We start from the raw sequence: 23,751 nt of genomic DNA, 5'->3' as shown, positions 1-23,751 counted from the left end.
GCGGAACCAGGTCCCCAGCCCTGTCCAGGGAGGCGCAGGATCTGTGGCATTGGGCCGTCGCCCAAGGGATGTTTCTGGTGCCGCTTCATCTGGCAGGGATAAAAAAACACCATCGCCGACTCACTCAGCAGGGAGCTGCGCTCGTGCCACGAGTGGGAACTACGACAGGATCTAGTGGACCGCCTCTTCCGACGGTGGGGCACACCCCAGATCGATCTGTTCGCGACGGCGACGAACTCCAAGTGCCGGAGGTTCACCAGCAGGTTTCCCCAGCCGAGGAGCATGGGCGATGCTTTCTCATTCCCCTGGGAGGGCCTGTTTCTATACGCGTTCCCTCCATTGCCATTGCTGATCCGGCCGAGGCAGATATGGTTCCCGGACCTTCTGGACTTGTCAGCGTCCCCGTCAATCAAGCTGCGAGTGGACGCGGATCTTCTCTCCAGGGAAGGAGGCGCCATCCTCCATCACGACCCGAAGTCGCTGAACTTGCAGGCCTGGCTCCTGCAGCGTTAGAGTTTGGAGGATACGACATACCGGCCGACTGCAGAGAGGTTCTTGCAAAGGCCAGGGCGTCCTCAACTCTTAAATGCTACGGACACAAATGGAAGAGGTTCTCTGTCTGGTGCCACGCACAGAAGATGAACCCTCTACGGATTACGGCTCCCCAAGTACTGCCGTACCTACTGACGCTGGCCAAGGCTGGACTGGCTCACGCGTCCATCAAGATTCATCTTGCTGCGATCTCCCGATACACCAGAACCACGGGGCGGACGTCTTTGTGGTCCCATCGTCTGGTGAAAGAGTTCATGAAGGGACTGTTCAGATCGTTCCCGCCGGTGAAGGCTCCGGCCCTGGCGTGGGAGCTCAACGTGGTGCTGACCAAGCTCATGGGACCTCCGTTCGAGCCTCTGCACTCGGCTCTGTTGAAGTTCTTGTCGTGGAAAACAGCGTTTCTTGTGGCCATCACCTCCGCACGACAGGTGGGAGAGATCCATGCCCTTTCCTGCAAGGCCCCGTACTTGACTTTTCACGACACGAGGGTAGTGCTCAGGACGCACCCCTCCTTCATGCCCAAGGTGCCATCGGACTTCCACCTCAACGAACCCTTGGTGTTGCCTGTTTTCTTCCCGTCGCCTTCGTCGCCGGCTGAAAGGACTTTGCACTCGCTGGATGTGGCTAGAGCGCTGAAGTTCTACGTGGACCGCACAAAGTGTTTTCGGAAGACGTCACAACTCTTTGTTAACTTTGGACCTGTCAATCAGGGGAAGGCTCTCTCGAAGGCTTCCATTTCCAGATGGCTCTCCGGCTGTATCATGTACTGTCATCGGTTGGCAAACCGGCCGCTGCCTGGCCGTCCGAGAGCCCATTCCACCAGAGCAATCGCAGCTACCACAGCGTTCCTATCTGGTGTGCCCTTGCTGGACATCTGCAGGGCTGCTACGCGGAGGTCGACGCACACCTTCACGATATTCTACTGTGTCGATCGGGATTCCAGGGAGGAGTCCATGGTCGGCCAAGCAGTGCTGCGCAACCTGTTCACCTAAGGTGAGCCTGGTGAGGAGGTAAAATTTGCTTAATGTTGAGTTTCATGTAATGCTTAATGTTGAGCCTTTGCCACCTCCCGTGGTTGTGCATGTGTGTACTGCTATGTATTCTTTATTCATGAGCATGTGAATCCATGCCAGACCCCATGCTGGAGAAGGAACAAGTTACTTACCTGTAACTGTTGTTCTCCAGCATGGGTCTGGCATGGATTCACATGCGAACCCTCCCGCCTACCCCTCTGCGGCTCTTCACTTGGTCATACTGCCACTTCACGTGCTACCAAATCTGAAGATGGCTGCCAGAGGCGGGGCTTAGGTAGAGGGCAGTCATTGGCTGTGGTCAGTATGACGCAGAGATCAGTGATTGGTTACTACTACGAAAGACAGATCAGAAACAAAACTGATACTGGTTTTTTCTTTACTGAGGATTCCCAGCCTGACGACGGGGAATATTCATGAGCATCTGAATCCATGCCAGACCCATGCTGGAGAACAACAGTTACAGGTAAGTAACTTGTTCCTTCCCATTGCTTCCCAATGGCCCCTGCATCCCTCTCAATTCCCCTTTTATTTGTATTATTATTATTTGTATTTATATACAGGTGGAGCAAAGCTATTTTGATCACAAAATAACATATAATAGATAAGAAATCATATTTGACGGGAAGCAGTGAGCTTCTTACAATGGGGTGAGTTTGAGGGACATTCTGACTAGGTTGTGGAGGTAAGTAAATGGAACGGTCACCAGGGACAATACATAAGTGGACATGCATAGATTAAGGACAACCAACATTGGACTTTGTTAAATTTAGGTAGGCCATTGTGCTCGGGATGTGACCTTGATGTGTGAAGTGCTAGAGTGGAGGCAGAGGAAGGGAGGGAAAGAGGCAGGTTAGAGGCAACAGAAAAATGTTAGATAGAAGGCAGATGAGCGGTAGAGTATGAGGGTAACTCAGAGCCGAGGAAGTATGCTTTTAGTTTGATTTTGAACAAATCCATTTGGACTGTTTCTTGGATTTCCAGGGAAGATAATTTCATGCAAGTGGAGCAAGAAGAGAGAAAGACCAGAAGCGAGAGAAAGCAAAGGCAAGACGAGGAGCCACATGGGTAGTCGAGGAGGCAAAGCGAAGATTCCGAGTAGGCTTTTCGAGTTGGCTAGATTCAGTTGTGCCTTGCCATGGATATATTTGTGAACCAGGAGAAGGCATTTAAATCTGGCCCTGTTTTGCATCATCAGCCATCCAGTATGGTGACTGTATGAGGAAGTAGGTGTGTAGTGAGGGAGTGGAAAGAAAATCCTGGTAGCGAAGGTAATGATCTTGTTAAGAGGACAGAATGCGTAGTTGGGGAGACCAAAGAGGATGCTAGCACAGTAGTGCAGTTTAGAGAAGACAAGAGTCATTAAAAGATGGTTGGTGGTGTTGAAAGGAAGGAGGTGCCTGATTTTTCTAATATTTAGATGGTTGTTCCAGTTTTGTGGATCAAAGTAGAGAAGGTATGAGAAGGATCATAGTTGACACCAAGGTTTCTAGCTGACGAAGAGTAGGGGAGAGTGTCAGGAGAGGAAGAGATGAGAGAGAGCTTTTTGCAGGGAACAAGAGCACCTCTGTTTTGGTAGAGTTTAAAGTCAAAGCATGCAAATCCATCCAATATTTATTGGCAGAGAGGCCGTTTGAAATTTTGATAGCGAGAGATCAGAGGAGAGTCAGGAAAAGAGAAGAATATTTGGGTGTCATCCGTGAACAGTTGCTACAAGAACCCAAAGGAGGAGATCAGTGCCACAGAGCAGAGATGTAGAGTGTAAAGAGGAGCAGATCCAGGACAGAGCCTTGTGGAACACCAACAGTTAGAGTGAGTTTAGAGTTGTTGCTCCAGGAGACAGAATTGGCGAGTTGCAGAGTAGGATTCAATCAAGGCAAGGGCTCAATTGCAAATCTCAAGAAGAAAGAGAGTTTCCAGGAGATCAGAGTGGTCGACAGTGTCAAAGGCAGCAGTCAGATCAAGGAGAATTAGGATAGAGGTTAGGTTGGAGTGCTTAGCAGAGGGGATAAAGTTGGACATATTCATAAGAGCAGTTTACGTGGAGTGACAGGAGCAGAAGCCTGTTTGTACGGGCTCTTGAAGGTTGTAGATGTCTAAGAAAGACCTCTACTAGTCAATTTCAATTGTAATTGGCCTTTTTGAAGTTCAGTTTTAATATTGGTGGGTTAAGCTCAATGGCCACAGTCTTTCAGTTGTTGTTTCCCCTCGTGTCTGTCCCCATTTTTGATAGACTGTAGCCCCTTTGTTTCAAATGGCCATTCAGTCACCGCTACCTGGCCCGCTCGTGCTTCTGTAGAGGGGCATATGCTCTTTGCTCAGTTGCCCAAAGCAACTGGAAAAGGCTGCAATGGGAGTGGTGGGAATGCAGATATAGAGCCAAGGAGTAAGTGGTTATGTGGTGCTTAGCCTCTGCACCCATGGACACACCTGCTGCTGATGGAAAGTTCATTGCCAGATAGGACGTTTTCAACACAATATACCTTGTGATTATTGATTCTGACACTGCATACTCCCTCCAAATGCTAGATGATAAAAATAATGTCAGTCCTAGCAGTGCATGCTCCATATTTTGGTGCACATTCCCCTATGAGCGTGTGAGTGGAGTCATCCATGGCTGGGATGGAATTACGCGTGGCTGACCTGGCAATACTTCTCCCAATTCAGGATAGCTTTGGTCAGTTTGATGAGGTTTGTGAGGAGGGATGAAGGAAGGCATGCATCTGGGTCATTGGAGGGGCAGGAGATCCTTTGCCTGGCTGTAGTGGTGAGCTGCCCACATTATTACTGCAGGAAGTGATAATTACGTACTACATCCCGAAAACCCGGAATCGTGACTCAGAAGAATCGTCATGATAAGCCTCATGTGTAGATAGAACCTTGACGACAAAAGTGAGACCCCCAGCCCTGAGGATCACGCAGATGAACGCAGGTAAATTGGGAACATCCCCTTTTGTTGTAGATGGAATGTTCATGGGATGCCCCGTCACGTCCTCATAACTTAAATCCGGCTAACTCCCAGGATTGACTGCCCAATGATCACCCTCGTACCAGATGTGTTTTCAAATGTTTGCATGCCTCCATGGCTGGACAGAATACAATGATGCAGGCATGTGGTATCCGAATCTAACTTCATCTCATCCACCAACCCTGCATGGAATATTAGTTATTATTTAAGAACATGTTTGTAGAGAGAGAGATCAGAGGCACCTTTTTCCCTCTCATAGGGTAGGGACCTGATGCTCCTTGGGTCTAGCCTTAAACAAAAATGCACTTTCTCTTGCCAAGTATGATGGCCACAATGCCTGCCTGGAAAAGTGTTACTGTGCTGCCTCCACACTATCGAAGAAATCACCCCTCTTCTCAAAATTCCGTCATGTAAGAGCTTGAGTGCTTCAAGTGTTCCCATGAACTTAAACTCCTTTGTCAACATATAAAGGACAGAGTGCTGCTAGGTTTGGCGTCTGCAGGAAGCCGACTTAACTCTCTTGCAGATCTGTCGAGGTCGGCATGAACCAGTAAACAACAAGGGTGAGGAAGCCTTATTTCGCTATCCGGATGGACACCTTAAACAGTACTCTAGTGGAACTGATCAGGATGGCACACAGTCTTGTTTGTTCTGACTGTGTAACTAACAATGTTGCTCCAATTGGGAAGCTCTTCAGTGAATGCCACTGAGTGCTTCTGGGGTGGCATTAACCCGATGTTAACTATGCGTTTCAATCCCATTCCAAAATCAACTCTTGGAATGCCCAATTTAAGCCATGTCCTCACTGCCAAATGTGTCCCACTAACCTCTGGTGTGAACAGGACAACTTGAGTTTTTGATCCGTGCACTGGAGACCTTTGGAACAGGGGGAGATTCGATGTAAATACCACAATCATGAGGCTTTCAGCATCGGTTGTTGGAGTGCTTATCAGAAATACCTGGTTTCACCCTCCTTAAAAAGACAGGATTTCATGTGGCTGGTCTCCCTAAGCTGAATGAAGAGGTCTTCCATGAACTGATCACTGCGAGCAAGTGATCAGGCTCTACAATGTATCCTGCCTCATCCTTTGTATTCATGAAACTCTTGCAAGTATCTTGAATTCTCTTCATTGTTAGATTGGCAATGAATACTCCCCTACAAAATGTCTCCTTTCCCTGTCTCTTAAGCATGAAGTAGTAACACCCAATTTTAAAAAAAACGTGACCCAGAAGCTTCAAATTCCATCCCCCTTTCAAACATTCCCCACCCATAAAAACTGTAGAAAATGGTGGCCAAAAAGAAGTCCACGTCTTTGTTGAGGAACATCAAATTCCCCTCTCAATGCTGACTTCTAAACAGGTAGAGGGACTGAATCAGTAGAAATGGCAGTACATGATGACATAGAACTTGCACTTCATAAAAGAGGGATAGTGCTACAAGCGTTTCTAGACTTGATGGCATCATTCAGGACTCTGAGCCATGCCACACTCCCCCTGGACTAGAAGAGACAGGGGTCTTAGAGTATACACTGTTCTGTAGACTCTTTTAGTCTTTTAGTTATTAGGGGCATTGGTAATCCCTCTCTTCTTGTGGCTATTTTAGCTGTTGCGGGATCTGCGACCCATCTGGAATTTCATCCTATTCGGGTTTCTCAGGCTCCCATAAACCTTCTACATTCAGTATCTCTATCTGGTCCTTTGTGACACTGGTACAGAGTTGGGACAATCCTTACCTCTTCCAAACTCACTCTTTCCTTTCTCCAATGGCTTCCGAACTGGGCGACCTGCGTACCTTCAGCGTTGCTGGGTCTCTCCATTGAGGGCATTTCTCTTTGGCAGCAGTGCCTTTCTGCATGGTGTGCTGTTATTCCAGACTGTATAAGAGTTGTTTTCAGACTCCGCTCATCTTGGCATTCTCTCGCCTTTCTGCTCCATCGTTGGCATCAGAGAACTCCCTCCTCCACCGGTTCCTGGTTTCAGTGTCAGTGTGCAGGCACCAAGTCTCCAGGTAAGCTTCTCTTTGGGCGGCTTTGGCATCTCAGGTTCCCACGTCTCTGTATCTGGACATCAGCGTCTCCCTTCAGCGCTGGACTCTCTCCCTGCCACAGCTGGCTCGGCTGTGCAGTGTGGCACCGCTCCTCGCTGACATACTCATATCAGAGCCTTGCCTCTGCATGTGGTTTCTCCACCCTCACTCAAGGGTCCTTGGTCCTTTAGTCGTGTTCCTGTAATGAGAGGGTGCATACTGTTCAAACAAGTATACAATTCAGCATTATTTTGAGCCAAACACAGAGGTATTGACAATATTATCTTGAGTCAAACACAGATGTATTGTCAGCTTTACTTACTCCCATGTGTGGCTTCACCTCCCTAGCCTCAAAGGCGGTGGCCCCCCATAGGGAAGAAGGGATTAAGTCTCCAGATGTGTGGCAACACTTAAAAAAGAATCCAGTCACGACAATGTTTGGACCCATTTCCATCACTGGAGTCCTGGCCACTGACTTATTTCATGAAGAACACTCCTTGTCTCAAGTAAGGAGGTGAGGAACAAAGGTGTGCCCCTTCACAGTTCAATATCCTTTAATAAACAAGTTTTCAAAGTTCTGAATTCCTGAGGACTCTTGAGACGTCTTTTCAGAGTCTTTGGTAGTCTGTAGCATGTTGCAGCCACACCTGTGCTAGTACTATCAAGTCTGCACTAAGCCAATGGAGCATACTTGGGATTGCCAAACTACTCAGTCTCTATACTTCGGCAAATCCAGTCAGTAACTTCGAATGTCCTGCTTAGTCATCCAAATTACGCATTAACCTCAGAAGCAGTGCATACAGAATATTATTTAAAGCCATCTCTTTCGTTTGGAAATCAATCTTTGGAATGGCCTCCTTCGTTTATGTGTCTCTTGGATGATGTGCAGAGATGGCGTTGGACAAGATCAGGACTGAACTACAGCCTGTCAGAAGCCTTTGGCACCATCGCTCTTGATAAGCTGCTAGTCCATCTCCGAGAACTGCCCGGAATTGCGGGTACTCTTCTTGAATAGGTCTCTTTTTCACAGGTTAGGGCCAAACTGGTGTGAATATGACTATTATTCGCTGTTTGTCCCCACCTGTGGTCGCCAAGCCTTCTTTCATCCCTCCCCTCTGTTTCTTAATGCATGTATTCGGAGCATCAGCCATATCACGGTTACAGGTCAATTGGTCAAAAATAAATGGTCGACAGGACAAATGGTCGACGCAATTTGGTCGAAAGACAAATGGTCGAATGTTGTTTTTTTGTATTTTCACTTTTTTTTTGGGGGGGGGGGTGGTCCCTCCCCAACCCCCTTTTTTTTGCTAAAAAACCCTTTTTTTCCTAAACGAAAACCTGAAAAATATATATATATAAATAAAAAAAAAATTCGACCATTTGTCTTTCGACCAAATTGCGTCGACCATTTGTCTGTCGACCATTTGTCTGTCGACCAAATGACTGGACAGCCCATATCACATAGCGGCGTGGCCTGCAATTTATCAGTTTGCCAATTGCACAGAGATTTGAGTCAATTTCACAGGCAGCCCCGTGGTGCTTTCCAATGCCTGACAATCTGCCTGATTGAGCTCCCCAATTGGCTGACAGTCTGCTGGTCTGAAGTGTCCAAATGAACGGAGAGAAACTGGCTAAAGTTGAACATAGAAAAGCATTATGACTGTGGACCTCAAAAAGCAGCTTAGGTTAAGTCAGGGGAGGTGTGTGCTTATATTGATCAGTGTGGTGCAACCCCCTCTCATTCACACAAGCATCCTGTTTGGTAACAACCTTAAGATTCATGTTCCAGTGCTTCATTAATTAAACGTAGGTATTTGTAACTGGGGACAGTCTAACGATGTATCCTTTAATGCTGACTCCAACTCTAAAATCATTCATCTGCAGTTTTATGTCAATGCGTTTGGACTATGGAAATGTGGTTTATGCCAAGTGGCCTGTGTACTTTACGCCTACCTTACAGCCGGTACAGAGAGCTGCTGCTCAAATGTGTGAAGTATCTTTGCTTATCGCTTGTTTCCCAAGCTGTGCGATTTCCTCTGCGTTCTGGGGGTTTGCTGCGAAGACCTTCGAAGTTTTGCAGGTACAGAGGCAAAGGCAACGCTGTCTGCAAGGTCATGTAGTATGCCACAATGGCAATTAGGCACACTCTAAGATCCTTGGCGGGACTATGCCTCATTGTGGTACACGTGTTTTACCTGCGGTGCCCCCTTTTAAATAGTGGGCTCATATTTCGAATACTCGACCCCCATATGTCTACTGCACATTAGCTCTGTCAGTCAAACAATCAATCAATCATTCTTTAAAAACTGCGAATACTACTACATTGTTGCATTGCCTAAAGACCAGAACAAATACAATACAATCTACAATAAAATATTAAAATAAAAACGTAAATCTGTCATATTACAAACATGAACATTATTTAATGCTTCAGCCATATCACATTATGTTTATGTTTATTGAATGTATATAGCGCTTTAAGCCAAAGCGCTTTACAATATAACAAGAGGTACAAAAGTGAGAGAAGCATATTTACAAACATGAACAGGTCATTAGAACAATAAGTAGAACTATTTACAATGGGGGGGGGGCAGAGCGTAGGGGCAGGGCAGAGAAGGGGGTACTCACATAATTGTGAGAAGAACATAAAATGGGCTATACCTCGCCTTGTCCATCGAATACACAGGACAGATGAAATACAGTTCTGAAGTGACTTAATTCAGAGAAGCAAATATAGGTTACAATACCCTTGCCTACCGTGACCAATTTATAAGACTAACACATTATACTCAGCAGTGTCGTACAGTGGCCATATAAGTATTGAAATGTTCTAATGAATACTGGAATGCAGAGCCATTATCTGATTTCACAGTGCCCTTAGTGATAGTAATCAGTAGGGAGATCTCTCATATTTAATATTCCACATATGAACCAGATGTATCCTCAATGCTTGCACTTATCATAGGACTAGTGCATTGACATCACCCTTAATATAAACCACAGGTTATGGTGCAGAGGTACATTTGTCACAATTGGTCACACGCATTACGGATGTAAAGTTGTTCTTAGTATATCCTATGTTATGTTAGCTCATATAAACTTACATCCATGCACTTCATTTGTTTTTTGTAAAAGGCACTTAAAGTGCCCAAGATGTGGCTTGATCAACTACTAGCAATAGCTGTTAAAAAGGAGGTCTGCATTGGCAAATTCCTCTAGATCGCACAATTGGGATCCACGTTTTTTTTCAAGATCAGCTGATACCTACGGCAAAACAATATACAATGCATTTTAGTTGGCGGCTCATTTGAGCAAAAAGGACACCGGAATTCACCAGTCTCTTTTTGGATCTTTACCAGTCCATAATGCCAGCACACAGCCTGTGGGTAATATAGTGTCCCTATCCCACATATTGCCATGCTCACTTCTTCCTTCTCCAGTTCCTTCTGAGGGCATCAGTATGCATATGGCAGTAATGGTAAACGTGGGCAATTGTAAAAATCTCCACTTTTCTAAATGCCATGTCCTACAATACTATATTTACTCTATGGAGAACTTTCTATGTACCCCATGCTATAATGTGTTTATTATTACCACCATACTCAGGATGAAGCCCTTATTATTATGTTTTTAATATTGTGTATGCTGGCTTTGCTATATTTGTTCTATGCAGTGTTCTGCTTCCTCTTTGAGGGGACGAGGGTCGATTAACACTTTAAGAAATAGATTGAAAAGGTGATATTGAATTGAGGAACACCTGACTTGTTTTTTATTGCTACACGTTTCTAGGTTAAGTAGTGTGTTTAAGTGATTTTTCACCGTTTTTTTTACATAATGTAAATGCACCAAATGAACATATTTATGCATTGAATAGGGATTCACTAATGGATACACTCTGAAATCCCATATTTTTGATTGAGGAATAAAAAAATGTCTGTAGTTCTGGTGGTTTCCACCAGTGATGACACTGGAAAGCTGAGTAATTTCCTGTTGTCTGTCACCCTGAAAAATGATCTTTTTGCTCCCTTTTGCAGGAGGCTATTACTTGACAAGCGCATACGGAGCACTTTCTTTGATTAAGAATTTCCAAGAAGAGCAAGCAGCTAGACTGCTGAGTTCAGAAGCCCGGGACACTCTCAGGCAGTGGCATAAAAGAAGGACAACCACCAGAACAGTACCTTCAGTGGATGACTTCCAGGTAGGATTCCGCAGGGCAGCATTACGTGCACCAGTCAAGCTGCTTACAGAAACGCAGAACTTTCCACACTGTGGCATATACAATTGTTGCACAAATCCTATAGAATAACTCACATTTCTGACAAAGTTATAAAATTGTACATTTTGAGCTGATTCTCACATATGTTCACTGGATCAAATCAGGATTTGCGAATGGTGTGAACACCCAGATTTTGATCAGCTACCTTGTACATGGTTGTCAAAGCCTAAAAACTCAAGCAAACCTGGAGATGCTATCGAGCCAAACTTTGTGAATCCCAGTTGCACGTGTGCATCTCAAAGATGCCCTGGACAGGTCTAGATTTGCTTGAGTCTTCAGGTTTGTGAATCGAGAGTCAGGTGTCAGGGGCAAATCGGCAATGCTCACGGGCATCTCTTTGTTTGCTCCAGTGCAAGCCTTTGAGAAGCAGGACGTGTGTTTGAAACTGTCATTGGTGGTATGTTGGCAATCCCCAAATTAATAATCCAAGGTCTAGCACGCAGAGGTATCTAGCGCTCAATATACCTCTTTGGCTTGTTCCAGAATAGCCTTGTTCTTTGGGAATTCTGAAAGCAGGCACTTCAGACAGAAGGCTTCCAATAGCAGGCACTGTTGCTCCATGCAAGAAGAACTGTCCATTTACTAGTCCTGCAATGCATAGCTGATCAGTTGGTCGAAACCTGGTAGACAACCTTTTGTCGCTGGCTACCAGAGGCCAGGGTATCTCATATTCCTCTGCAGTGAAGTTGCTGCAGAACTTCTAGTCTCCAGCATGAACAGCCGTACCTTATTCGGGTTCCACAATGTGCACAAGCTTAAGTTCTGAACAAAGCTATGTGTAACAGTGCGGACATGTAATGCTCCTGTGAGCTTTGCTTTCGAGCTACTGAAGTCTCCTGCACCACCTCTTTAATCCCGCATTGAGGCAAACCCCTGCCTGAGTAGAGAGTCTTCCTTGCCATAGCTCCCAATTTTTTGTACCAATGAGCTGGATTAGCCATGCCATACCTCTGAGGATAGAGACACACTTCTGTTCACAGTGACTGGGATTCAGAATAGCGCACTCCTAGGAGTAGGTATTTTCTTGCCACAGGTAGTGTTTGTTAAACTGCCTAGGAGATGGGGTCTGCATTTCATTGGAGCACTTGTTACTGGCTCGCCAAAGAAAGACCTGTTGAACCACACACTGCACTCTGCTTTGCTAACGGGGAAAATGTGCCATTAAAAATGTCGATCATCACTGGCAGTGCACTTATGTGCAGTATGCACTTGCCCTATTAACAATGTACAGTGTTTGGCAACTTTATTATATACATTTTATACTAGAATCACGTGAGGAGTAAGGCAAGCAATTGGCAAACGCCTTCGGTGGCAGGAAGCAATTCAATCTGGCTGCTCGGCCAAGAGTTTCACTCCTGTTTGCAGAAGATATTTGATCTGAAACACAACATCGTCTGCTACAATCATGGCAATAAAGAGTGATCACATGTTTGATTTAGCATAACATGGAGAAGACTGCATACGTGTGCAAGTCACCATATTTATTGAAGCAGGACTCGTGGAGGAATTGCACAGTAGCAGGAACATCAATATAATCATTTAATTACAGTTAGTGTTGTTTAGTGTCTCGCATTGTTACTATATTCACAGCGACATAGTTCCTCCAGATAATCCTTTAGTCCTGCCTCAGACGCCAGGAAGCACCTCTCATTACTTAGCGAATTATACACACTGGCCCTCATTACAAGTTATGCCGGCAGCCATGCCGCAATTTGCCGCATGGCTGCCGGCAAAACCGCATCCGTGTCCGTGGAATGAGGACTTAATGGACCATTCCGAGTTCGGATGGCCCGGTAATTCCTCACTCGAGGACACGGACACGGTTCATCACCATTCCCATTTCAGCCCCCATAGGGCTGAATGGGAATGGGAGAGGGAGTAAACAACGGGCCATTACGAGATGGCCCGTTGTTTGCTCCCTCTTCCCCTCGCGGGACCCGGTATGCACGCCTGGTTTTCCCAGGCGTGCTTAACGTGTCCCGCGAGGGGACCTCGTAATGTGGCGGAACGGGTTGAACGGCGCCGCAGCCTTTTACGGCGCCGTTTCACCCGTTCCGCCAGGGTCGTAATGAGGCCCACTGTGTGGTTTGTAATCAATAAGTGTGTCGTTCACGGGGGCCAAACGGAGATTGAGGGGAGAGGAAGGAGGTTCTAGCTAAGGAAGAGCTGTGCTGCACATCCCCTGTTCACACCAGGGGGTGGTGCCTTTTCATTGAGAGAGGTTTAGGTTTCGATCATGGAAAGCCTCGCTCTCACTTAGACCCAGCCCGCAGACAATGGGAAAGGTTTGACAGATTGAAGTCCAGATATGTGTTGCTCCATACTCTGCCATCCTCCTCTGGTTTGTCACATCCCAGCTCTGTCGCATTCATATCATCCATGACAGCCTTACTTGGATCTGTAGGGTCATGCTTTGCTGACCTCAGTGGTGAAACTAGTCTATAATGACATTAATAATGTGGATCTGGGGGCATAGTCCAGAAACCTTGCACTGGAGCAAGTGCAGTTAGCACCAGGGCAAAAATATCCCTAATGCAAAAAAAACATTTTGTTACAATGCAATTTTCCAGTAGCAGGAGGGTTAACTTTGCACTGGTGCAGAAACGTATTTAAATACTGTCGGTCGTTTTTTGGCCAAGGGTTGCTAATTTCAGATTTTCTGTAATCTGGCCTCTCATACTTCAGAAAATGCACTCCATGGGCAATGTCTTTACTGAGCTCTCTTTAAAAAGATGTTCTAGCGGCCCGGAGCAAAGAGAATAAAGGTTGATAAAATAGTGGCACAACCAAACTGCGCTCTTTAGGTATTGTTTCCTGAATTTAACACTGGTGCCTTCCTTTGATTGTTATTCTTATTTCTTTTGAATTTGGACGTTTGTGTGTCTCATGTAGAACTCTAAATGAGATGGGCTCTGAAAAACATGGCTTCATTTGTACAGGTGAGAGGGAATGCTTGAACTTTAACATTTCGTGTAGTTTGTTTTCTTAATCTTGTGCTTTTTCAGGCTGATGTTTTCCCTGTCTGTGCTTTGATGCAGTGCTGTGCAAATTCATGGATACGAGGCTAGACATTTAAAAAAATGAAATGTTGGTAGTGATGGGGCTCCAGAAGAGGGTGTGTACAGATGTTCGATCTGTGAAGACATGCTTTGAAAATAAAACGGATAATTATTCTCTATGAACAATAAATGTATGGTCAATTGCCCATGTCAAATTAACGGAGACCCCCCGAGGACTGTCCCCTGTTTTAATCACTCATCCTACCACCAGGTCCAGCTTTTACCTTTGAAGACCTTTCAAAATCCTACCTCTGTCACTCAAAATCTTTGCTGTAGTCAGAAAAGAGTTTAAAAAAATGTCCTTTCAGTTTCGTGTGCTTGCTTCCAAATCCTAAGTGGCATTCTGCCGCTTTTTAGACAGCTGGGCAGTAGTGGGCTGTCTTGTGTATTAGATCTGGAGTATGTCTCCAGATTCACTGAAAATGTAGGTACTCATTACTTGTAGGTGTAACTTTGTTTAAGTTGGGAAAATGGCAATAGAAATACATTCTAGAGTACGGGCATTGCTAAATCTACTTAACCACTCACATGGTCAAGTAGTTTTTATGAAGGTCGAGTATTATTTGCTTGGCAATCAACCTTGATTGCGAGTAAAATGACATTCTGGGATGTATGAAAATGTTATTTGACATTACTGCAAACAAACACTGCAGTACATGTCAAATAAAAGTTTCGATGTGTGCAGCTGGCCTCTGGGTGGCAGCAGTGCACCAAACATGAAGTGGGTTTATGGTGAAATGCACCATTTCACAGAAAGCACTGGTAGAAATGTCACCTGGCGCCATTGGTCGAGTGCATTTTTCTCAGGTTGAGTACGTAAACCAAGGTGCTCGACCTGCAGGTGTTGCATGATTTTAAATAATTTGCAAGTCCTGGGAGTACTCATTTGCATGTGAGAGCTACTCAAACATATGTGTCCAAGTCAAGAATTTGACATACAAAATCTAAACCTCAGAGTAAGCGCCAACTCTTTTTGTTTGATTCTCCCAATGAATTTTAGCATTTCATATTTAGATAACAGTGGGAGGATAGCTCAAGGGCAACGACGACACGGAGGACCACAGGTTCGATCCCCGGTCCGCGCTTAGAAACCTCTGCGTATAAATAGTGCGTTATAAATAACCTATCATATCAGTGTGCTCTTTTAGGCTTGTGACAAGTTTCGCTTAAGGGATGAATGTCGAACCTTGGCGTGAGAACATAGCACTCTTCCCTGCTGATTTACAAGACATTAGTGAAGCAGTATCTGGACCTTTTTGGTAGCTTCCCCTGAGGGTTTTAGTTTCTCAGTGACAGTATAAGTATCATCCAGTGCAGCTTACAAGTCACTATTAGTGCTATTCCAACCTCTGCTAATCACATTTCATGTGTTTTGAGATTGCTGAGAATTATGCCACCGGAAGCCATGCATGCCCTGCTACGCCCTTGAGTAATAGCAAAACGTAACACGGCCAATTAACAAGCGGACATATTTTGCCTGTGTTGGTTGCTCTAGTTCTCTCTTTGTTATGGAGAGAAAATGTATGATAGTGTTCCAGAAAAGTGAGATATTTATCAAATTGTTTTCTGTCTCCCTACAGAACTATCTGCGAGTCGCCCTGCAGGAAACCGAAAGTGGATGCACCGGCAAGACATTGATTGTGAGGCCGTACACAACCACAGAGGAGGTGTGCCAGATTTGTGCCGAGCGCTTCAAAGTGCAAGACCCAGAGAACTTTGGCCTCTTTCTCTACATCGATGAAACGTGGCAGCAGCTCACGGAGGACACCTACCCTCAGAAAATCAAGGCCGAGCTGCATAGTCGGCCACAGCCACAGGTCTTCCACTTTGTCTACAAGCGAATCAATGGACACTTTGCCGGCATTTTGCACTATGAAGACAACGATGATGATTTTGATCACTTGGCTTCATAGACTATGTGTGCTCTCTGCTGTTTACTCTTGCTGTCTTGGCTTGGCGTCCAGAAAAGCATTTTACGTAAAGGAGGACTTGGGGCTTGACGGCTCTGTTCCTTAGCGTGTCCAGTAATGTTGGGACAAGCCAAATCGGATCTGAAGCTGGGCGGAGACTCACACCCTCTTGGTGAGTGCGTGAGAAATCGGGCATCACAAAATGAAGTCATGTGCCACCTTTTGGAAAGGGCATTAATCGCCAGAGGAGTTCACTCCCAGCAAGACCACTCTGCTGCTACGAACTGGCAGCCTTTCAAGCAGGACAAAATGCGTTTGTAGCATTCATTTTTAAACGGGTTTCTCTTTTGCCAAGGTGAGCAATGCACCCAACACAGAAACTCCTTTTTTACTCTTGTGGCTTGCCATCGCCTACCTGGTAGGCTTTGGTGAATAACACAGAGTTTCAGTCAGATGGGTCCTGACATGCAATACCTCTGAGAGTGTGTGCAGGTGCTGCCTCTTGTACAGAGTATCCTGAAACATTCTGAGCAGTGTCAACATTTGGACTCCTTTTTATATTGGAGAAGAAACCACAACTTGATTAATTTTGTGTTGAAAAGGCAAATTCATGTGCTTTTTTTTACGAAGAAATGTCTTTTTTTAATGATTTATGCTCATGTCATTTATAGTGGCAATGCCACTCCATGCAAACAATTCCCTGCCGCTGGAACCGGAAGGGATTTGCAGCCACTGCGCTGAAGCTGAAAAAGTGGAACCTCCTCAGACCGGTGACTGTTTTATGCCTAGCTCTTTTTTCCCTCCAGCTTCTTTGTTACTTTGCACCATCTTGTTGTAGGAATGGAAAGTGTGCCTTAACCCATTGCAGAATATATGTCAGGCCAGGTCACCCATAGCAACACAGTCTGCTGATTCCCTGTCTCCAACACCAATGACATTCCTTGCGTTGCTATTTTCCTACCCAATGAATAATGGAATCAACACCAGGGTTTCCTTTGTCTTCCAAGTCAGTATTGAGGTGCCTTTTTCATGTTTCTTTTCTGTTTCTTTCATCTTTGTCGGTTTAATTTTTCCATCAGGCACTACTCATTTCACTTCACAAGCTGATCTTTGACACACAATCCTAGCTTAAAGATTATGGGATTTGCTGAAGTTCAGTCTTTACTGTAGGCTCCCACAAAGCATGCCCGCTTGCCTAGGGCATTGGCATGCGGTGGGATTGTGTCAGGTTTGCCCTCACCTGGATGCATCCAAATGAAATACCTCCATTGGACGAAAAGCACCTATGAAGAGATGCCCACAACTTTTTAGACTATAATTTTAAAATCACATTGACCCCACATAGGTCTACAATGTGTGGTATCTGTGTTGGTAAAGACCTTCCGCCATGTAGACCTTTGCAGGAGGACTATCTTGTTACCATGTGACCTATCCATTCAATACATTTTCTGGCTGTTATTTTTACTGTATTTGAATGGTTACCATGAAGTGATCTGAGTATGACCAGAAAACTGTAGGGCTGGTCTATGAGGTTCTCTCTTAAAGGAAAACTGTCATGTCTTATTATACGACTCCTTTTAAGGGTCCAGTTTCTGACAGCTGAGGATGAAGGATTAAACAACCATATCTGGGTTCTTCTCACGAGTATCCCATTATCATTTCTGTATCATTTCATCTCCGCAGCACTATCCTAGTCCCCCAGATTTGCACATGTGATTCCCTATTTGGTTCAAATTAAATGTATTCATAAACTCTTATGAATGAAGCAAGAAGAAAACAGACCGCAGATCAGGGCCCTCCGCTATTAGATGTCAGCTGTCAGCCAAAAGCAAAAAGATACAGTCAGATTACATAGGTTCCTTGGAGAGCCCATTAGGTGGTGCTTACTCACTAGTGGAATTTTCTGAAGTCATTCATATTAGACGTCGTTGACAGTGGAACTGGATTTAGGAGGATAGAGACACTTGATGACATAGTCCCAACTATCTAAACGTCATCGTCTAAGTCCTTTGCGAGCCACATCTCTTAAAGAGGAATCAAGGTGGGAAAGAGTGAGCAACTTCCTTATTTCTTAGTTTACAGGATTTGTTTATGAAGCAAAAGTAGTCAAAATGAAGCCATGCCCTTCCAATTTGTAAGTTTGGATGACAGCCTGGGAAGATTGTCGACATCATAATACAACACTAGGTTTTGTCAATGAACTTTGGAGTGGACTATCAATCCCTTCCTTCAACGCTGTATGTACTGCCCAGCTACTTTCTTGGCATCTGTCTCATGAAGGCATTAACCGTCACCAAGATACTCGCCTACCTTTGGGGCATGTGTAAATTCTCAAGGGTGATTAATCTCTTTGCTAAATGCTGTTCTCTTAAGACAATTTCACAGAATCCCTTTTTGTGCTTTCTGCCAATGATGGATCCACACCATCAATAGAGTTATAGTATTATCAGAGCCATGTTGTAAAACACGGTTCTGAACCCTTTAGATGTAGTGAATTGAAGTTTCCGACTTGGAAACAGGCTGACTAGTGGCTATCACCAAGTTCCTTTGAATGAGTGAACTCTACTCTCTTTTAGCTTCAGTACTAAATAGCTTGACCTTCTCAGAGACACAATAACGTACTGTGTGAAGGTTTTGGTCATTTCAGATTTTCATCACTAAAACTCTATATCTGTCTTATATGGCAATGCATGTCTCAATCCTTGAACACTGCTCAATCTGTTTGTGAAATTTACGATCAAATTTTGCATTGCCCAAAGCAAGGAGTGGAGCAACCACTCCCAGCCTTTTTGTGACCGATAATCATCACTTTACTACCAAGAAGGTTTTTAAGCATTGCTTCCCTGTTTATGTTGATCCGCATTCATGGGCTGTGTGTCTTATGTCACATGCCCGTTGCACCCAAGCAATTCCTACTTCTAAGGCTGTCCCTATTTCTGGAGTCTGTAATGTGGGCAGCCTGACTATTCTGCTTGCATTCCGTCTACACTCCCAATCCACACTCTGTGGCAGGTATTTGGTTTGCCCCGGTGGTCTCTTAATGTCCCGTTCAGCTGTCACTTGCTCCCAACCTTCTGTGGTCCCATTACCTGGGGATAGAGAGAAACCAGAATTAGGAGCAAATAAATGTTACTTGCTTATACTTATTTAATATGTCTAAGACAAAATGACTCACCTGCAAGGTCTCTTGCCGCCATATGCATACTGATGTTTACTATTATCCAACATAATGTTACTCTAAGTTTATGATATCTTCCTTATTACTATCACCCTCCCAATGGCTTACCTATAGTACATGGTGAACTGACCAGTCAGAGCCACGCATCCAGCGCACAAACAAGAAAGCACTGAAGGGAAACGGGCTAATAGTGACCGATAGATATTTCATGCTCCCTTTTGTGTCACAAATTTGCAAAGGGCCAAGAAACAAGTTCCAGTTGGGACACAACATGTCAAAAGATTGCGAGTAATTGGCTTTGTAATGGAGCCTGTCAGCTAAGAGTAGTAAAGTTGCTTCAGTTGCAGAACCTTTTATTTTCTGAGAAATATTTCAACAAAAAGAACTTCATTTTTAATTTGTAGGTGACGGCCTCGATCGATAATTATGGATGTTCATTACAAAGTAAGATCACCTTTGCCTTTTACCACACCTCGAATATTGGCAATCATTGTCTTGTGGATTGGGTGACTGCTGGAGGCTTTCCCACTGTGTGGTCTGAAACAGAAGGAGGTGCTTGAATGTCGTAAGGACAGCCATTTTAGAGGAAAATGCAAAATGGATGATGGGAAGCTGCAAAATCTTGCATTCAATTCATGATACCGAATCATACATTCACACCTTGAAAAGAGTTTTTGAGTTTGGCACTTATCTCTAATAGCAACCTAGTACTCTAGTAATCCACCCATGTCCGTTTCCATTAATCACAGGAGCTATTCCCAGCTCACTAATTCTCACATCCCTCTCGGTCTCTGTCTGCCTACCCTTCAGTAAAATGTGTTGCAGTTGCAACACTTTGCAGGAAGTCGTGCAACCCCTTTCAGGTCTGTTGAATGCTTCTCTATTACAAGGCTTCTTGTCTCTTCGAGGCTTCCTTACAGATAAGTCTCTCTTTACTGTTCATGCATTCACTCTCATTGGCTGTGGTCGGTGCTTGGAATACTGCTGACCACAATTACAGTTTCAGCTTTCAAGCGCAAGGCAGTGTTTTTGAACAGACTCTAAAGGCAGGCCCTACTTTTGTTCAGATCAGCTTTCCATGGATCTTAGACTGGCATGCTCTACGCTTTGCCAGCTTAGGAGTTTGACAAGACTATCCAGTGCCGCGTTCTACACCTACAGTTCACATGGATGGTTACATACTTCGTTTATGTTTAAAGAAAACAATCTGTTTTGTCATGCATTGAATAGCTTCATATTTGATTTTATTGTTTTTCATAGAAATGTTTATAGCAGTTGCAGGTAAACTGTCCAGGATGGTTTTAAACTATTTTTTTAACTATAAAGTATTCTATAATTATGCATGTGATTTTAACATTAAGATATACGGGAAACAAATCTCTTGCTGGTTTTAGAGGATTTCATTAAACTGTTTTAATCAATCAAAATAACTGTATTTTGAGTGTGGGTATTTCTGTGACTAAAGGGGCTATCAATGCATAATGAGTTGGGAAAAAGAACAAAATGAATACCACAGTGTTAAAAGAGGGAGGAACCATCGCAGTGCATGCAAGGTCAAAACACTTGGTGGTTCTGTGTGCTCATGACATTGCTCTGCTTTGGCTGGAGGGAGTTGTAAGCCTTCCGTAATGACGAAGGACAATTCCGCAACATTTTAGCAGAGGGACCCCGGCCCACCATGTATATACCAGGTCATGGTGTCCCAACGGTGGACGGGGAAAGCTAGATCTGCCGATGCCCAGAACCTAAGCCCCACTAAGGTCCGATGCATTGCGAGAAGTCAGTCGGCACAGCAGGGGCAATTGTGTATATGCTAAAAGCAAATGACATGCAATGCCATTGCAGTAGTAGAGTTTGTCACAAATGTTTTCACTCGTTTCCGGGGATGAACTGGGTGGTTGTTTTTTTGTTGCATTTGAATCTTAACTCATTGTTTGTGGTGTTATAAAAGAGCAAGAAACCTACAGAGCATTTGGAGGTGATATAAGGCTATTGTGACCACAGCCATAATGGGGCTTGTCATTCAAAGTACAGTCATAACAAGACTCCTGACTTGTGGTTGTTTGACTAACAGCGGTGACTGAGTCACATGAATTAAAATCGATTCACAATTGGCGGCAGTATGTATCCTGCAGTCATTGCCTTACTGTTTCCCAGATTCATTGAACCCCTCGTCTGCCTCATTCCTGCAATGTCCTTGCTCAGACATCGCTCTCAAAGGCTTGCTCGAGACCCTGCAGGCCATGATTACACTTGATATCCCCTACAGAACAGATATTGGTTACAATATAAGTGGCCTTGTGATAACCCAGGATACCCCACGAGCGGAAGGAACTGTACGTGTGATGTGCTGTACACTCATGTGCCCCTAAAACGTTCTGTCCGACAGAAAGAATGTGTGGAGGGGTAAAGACAGTTGTACCACTCCCCAGAGAATTTGGAGAGCCCATAACTTCTCTATGGTTTGTTGATTAACCCAACAGGTTGCCTCCGGAGTGGCATGGCATGTGAATATCCACCACAGAGTTAAAAGAATACTCTTGATTCAAAGCTCGCACACAGGTCTTGTCAAAGATCATGCTGGCTTTGAAGCTTTGTTTTACATATATGTGACTACCTACATAGAGAACCGTTTGATAGATGGCTAGCAAACCCACTGCCATATTATTGATCTGAGTTCTCACTAGGTCCTTTCAGAATCATCAAGGAAGGACTGGGTTGTTGTATGTTCTCTATATTAGTAAAGTACAGATCTGCCTTTAGTGTGACCAGCAAGGAATTTCTGATTAGTCTGGCAGCTGTTCAAACCAGTGATCCAGATAATAAAGCTTACTCACACACTGCTCTAAACACACAATTGGTTTGAGGTCTTTAAGGCTTCCAAAGAAGTTGCCTGTGACTCACCATCTTTTTGTTAGTTTACTGCGGTCTTTGTGTCTTTAAAGCAGAGCATTCTGTCCACAAATAGAGCAGTCAAAGTAGCTCAGGGTCTTCTTCCGGAGCAGTTGCCTTGACAGAGGTGCAGCTGGAGTGCTGCGCACCGTCCGTGCAGCATGCATCTCAGAGATGGGCCTGAAAGGCTGCGATTTGGTTACTTGGTGGCTATGCGGTCAACACCAAGCAGAGATGTTTACTATGAATGTAGTGTTTTGCTCGAACTTGCAATGCACAATAGTGCTCACTTTCTAAAGAACCTCCCCGTGTCTGATTTGTCCATGTTTCCATCTCTGTATATGTTCTGATTATTTGTTATATGCTTTGATTATGGGTATCCTGACATGGTTTCAGTTGCAAATAACCCTTATTTGTTGTATCTGAAGCTTCTCTGGGAAGTCAAATGGATACGATTTGTGTCCGTAATTAATGAATTTGAGGGGTTAAATAGTCAGAGCTGAATACGTCAAATATAAAATTGTCATGCCACTGTTTTTGTTTAAAGCCACACACTCCTGCACAACCTTTCGTTAAATGCACCTGCTCAGTTTCTCAATGCAAGTTTGTGAAATTGTTCTGCTCATTTGAAAGTGATATTACAACTGCGTCATCACCATGCCCACCCTGCCTTGAAATGAAATCATATAATTGTTTAGTGATGCCGCCCTAACTGGTTCTTTTGTTTGAGCTTCTGAAACAAACATTGTCCCTACACAGGTAGCACGTTTCCCCCGGGGAGTGCTGATTTGAGTGGAGACGTTGTAATATTGCTTTGAAGATGAGTATATCATTTGACAATTCTTTCAGGAAACGAGACTGTAATAAGTATGTTAAATGGGGTAATAGCAAGTGAGAAGTCCTTTCAGAGGAGAAATAAGAGCTGTCATAGCAAATTTATTGAGACAATTGTCGAGTACCATCAGGCAAATGCACCAATGGGAGCCCAGGGATGTGGGAGGAAAGCATGTGATTAGAAGGTTGGAGGGAGATGCTAACAGCCCAACATAGGAATTAAGCAGCCTTGAGTCTGCTGGTCCAGGCTCGGGGCAGAAGCTAGGTGCTGGAGGCACTGATGGAGCCGCTGTATGTTAGGAATTTGTGATAGATTGTACGTGTGCCATTTGATCTAACATGATCTTTGTGTCCTGTCGAGTGTGCTACAAATACACAATCTCTACAAAAACACTAAACTTCCTTTAGCTTCAAGTGTCATCAGCAGAAACTTTAGAGAAAAATATGAAGACAAGTGTATTCTATTGGATGTCATTTGGTAAATTAATCATCTCTATATGAAAACAGCCTTAAGGAAAGGTAAAATGAGCCAACAAAAAGTGTAAGTTAAAGGAAATGTGGTGTAGAGTAAGACAAGCTCAAAGGAAAAATATACATTATTTGGCATGTAAGGAATTGTACTTTTGTAAAAATGTTTGTCATGTTTCTGGAATTGAATCCCCTGCGCACTGTTGTGTTGTATTTCATTTTGTAAATGACAAACAATAAGTTTTGCACATAATACAATGTAATACTGTAACGTACCAATGTGTTGTGGTTTATTTTCCAGCAAAAGCATCAGTATAAAAACAGTGCAACATTTACATTTAGTTACAAGCACACATAGAATGAGACTAACTCCGACCCTCAGCCCCCAAAACAATGAAAATGTGTACCCTAGGGTATCAGAAATAACAACACCTCACCATCTCTTAATACGCTACCGTGCATGTGAAGTTAGTTGCACGCTTTGTAGGTGGTTCATAATGGGACGCAAGGTACCATAAGATTCACTCACATTTGGGCTACATTTAGGGCATCCTGCC

At 44.3% G+C, this 23,751-nt stretch overlaps 1 protein-coding gene across 6 annotated transcripts in view; it reads left to right on the top strand.

Moving 5' to 3' along the window:
- RIN2 (Ras and Rab interactor 2) overlaps window positions 1-23,469 on the top strand; it is a 1,069,632-nt gene extending 1,046,163 nt beyond the window's left edge. For 5 of the 6 annotated variants that reach the window (XM_069607527.1, XM_069607524.1, XM_069607525.1 and 2 more), the window contains 2 exons: window positions 10,612-10,775; window positions 15,493-23,469. In XM_069607527.1, the coding sequence (XP_069463628.1) occupies window positions 10,612-10,775; window positions 15,493-15,825 (497 nt within the window). In that variant the 3' untranslated portion in view covers window positions 15,826-23,469. Of the gene's footprint in view, window positions 1-10,611; window positions 10,776-13,745; window positions 13,793-15,492 lie in introns of all 6 variants that reach the window. The other variant, XM_069607529.1, reaches the window with a different exon arrangement.
- The last annotated feature ends 282 nt before the right edge of the window (window positions 23,470-23,751 follow it).

Source organism: Ambystoma mexicanum, chromosome 4q (assembly GCF_040938575.1).
Source record: "Ambystoma mexicanum isolate Mex_15411 chromosome 4q, UKY_AmexF1_1, whole genome shotgun sequence".
NCBI classification, from domain to species: domain Eukaryota; kingdom Metazoa; phylum Chordata; class Amphibia; order Caudata; family Ambystomatidae; genus Ambystoma; species Ambystoma mexicanum.
This window is presented reverse-complemented; position numbering and strand designations above follow the sequence as displayed.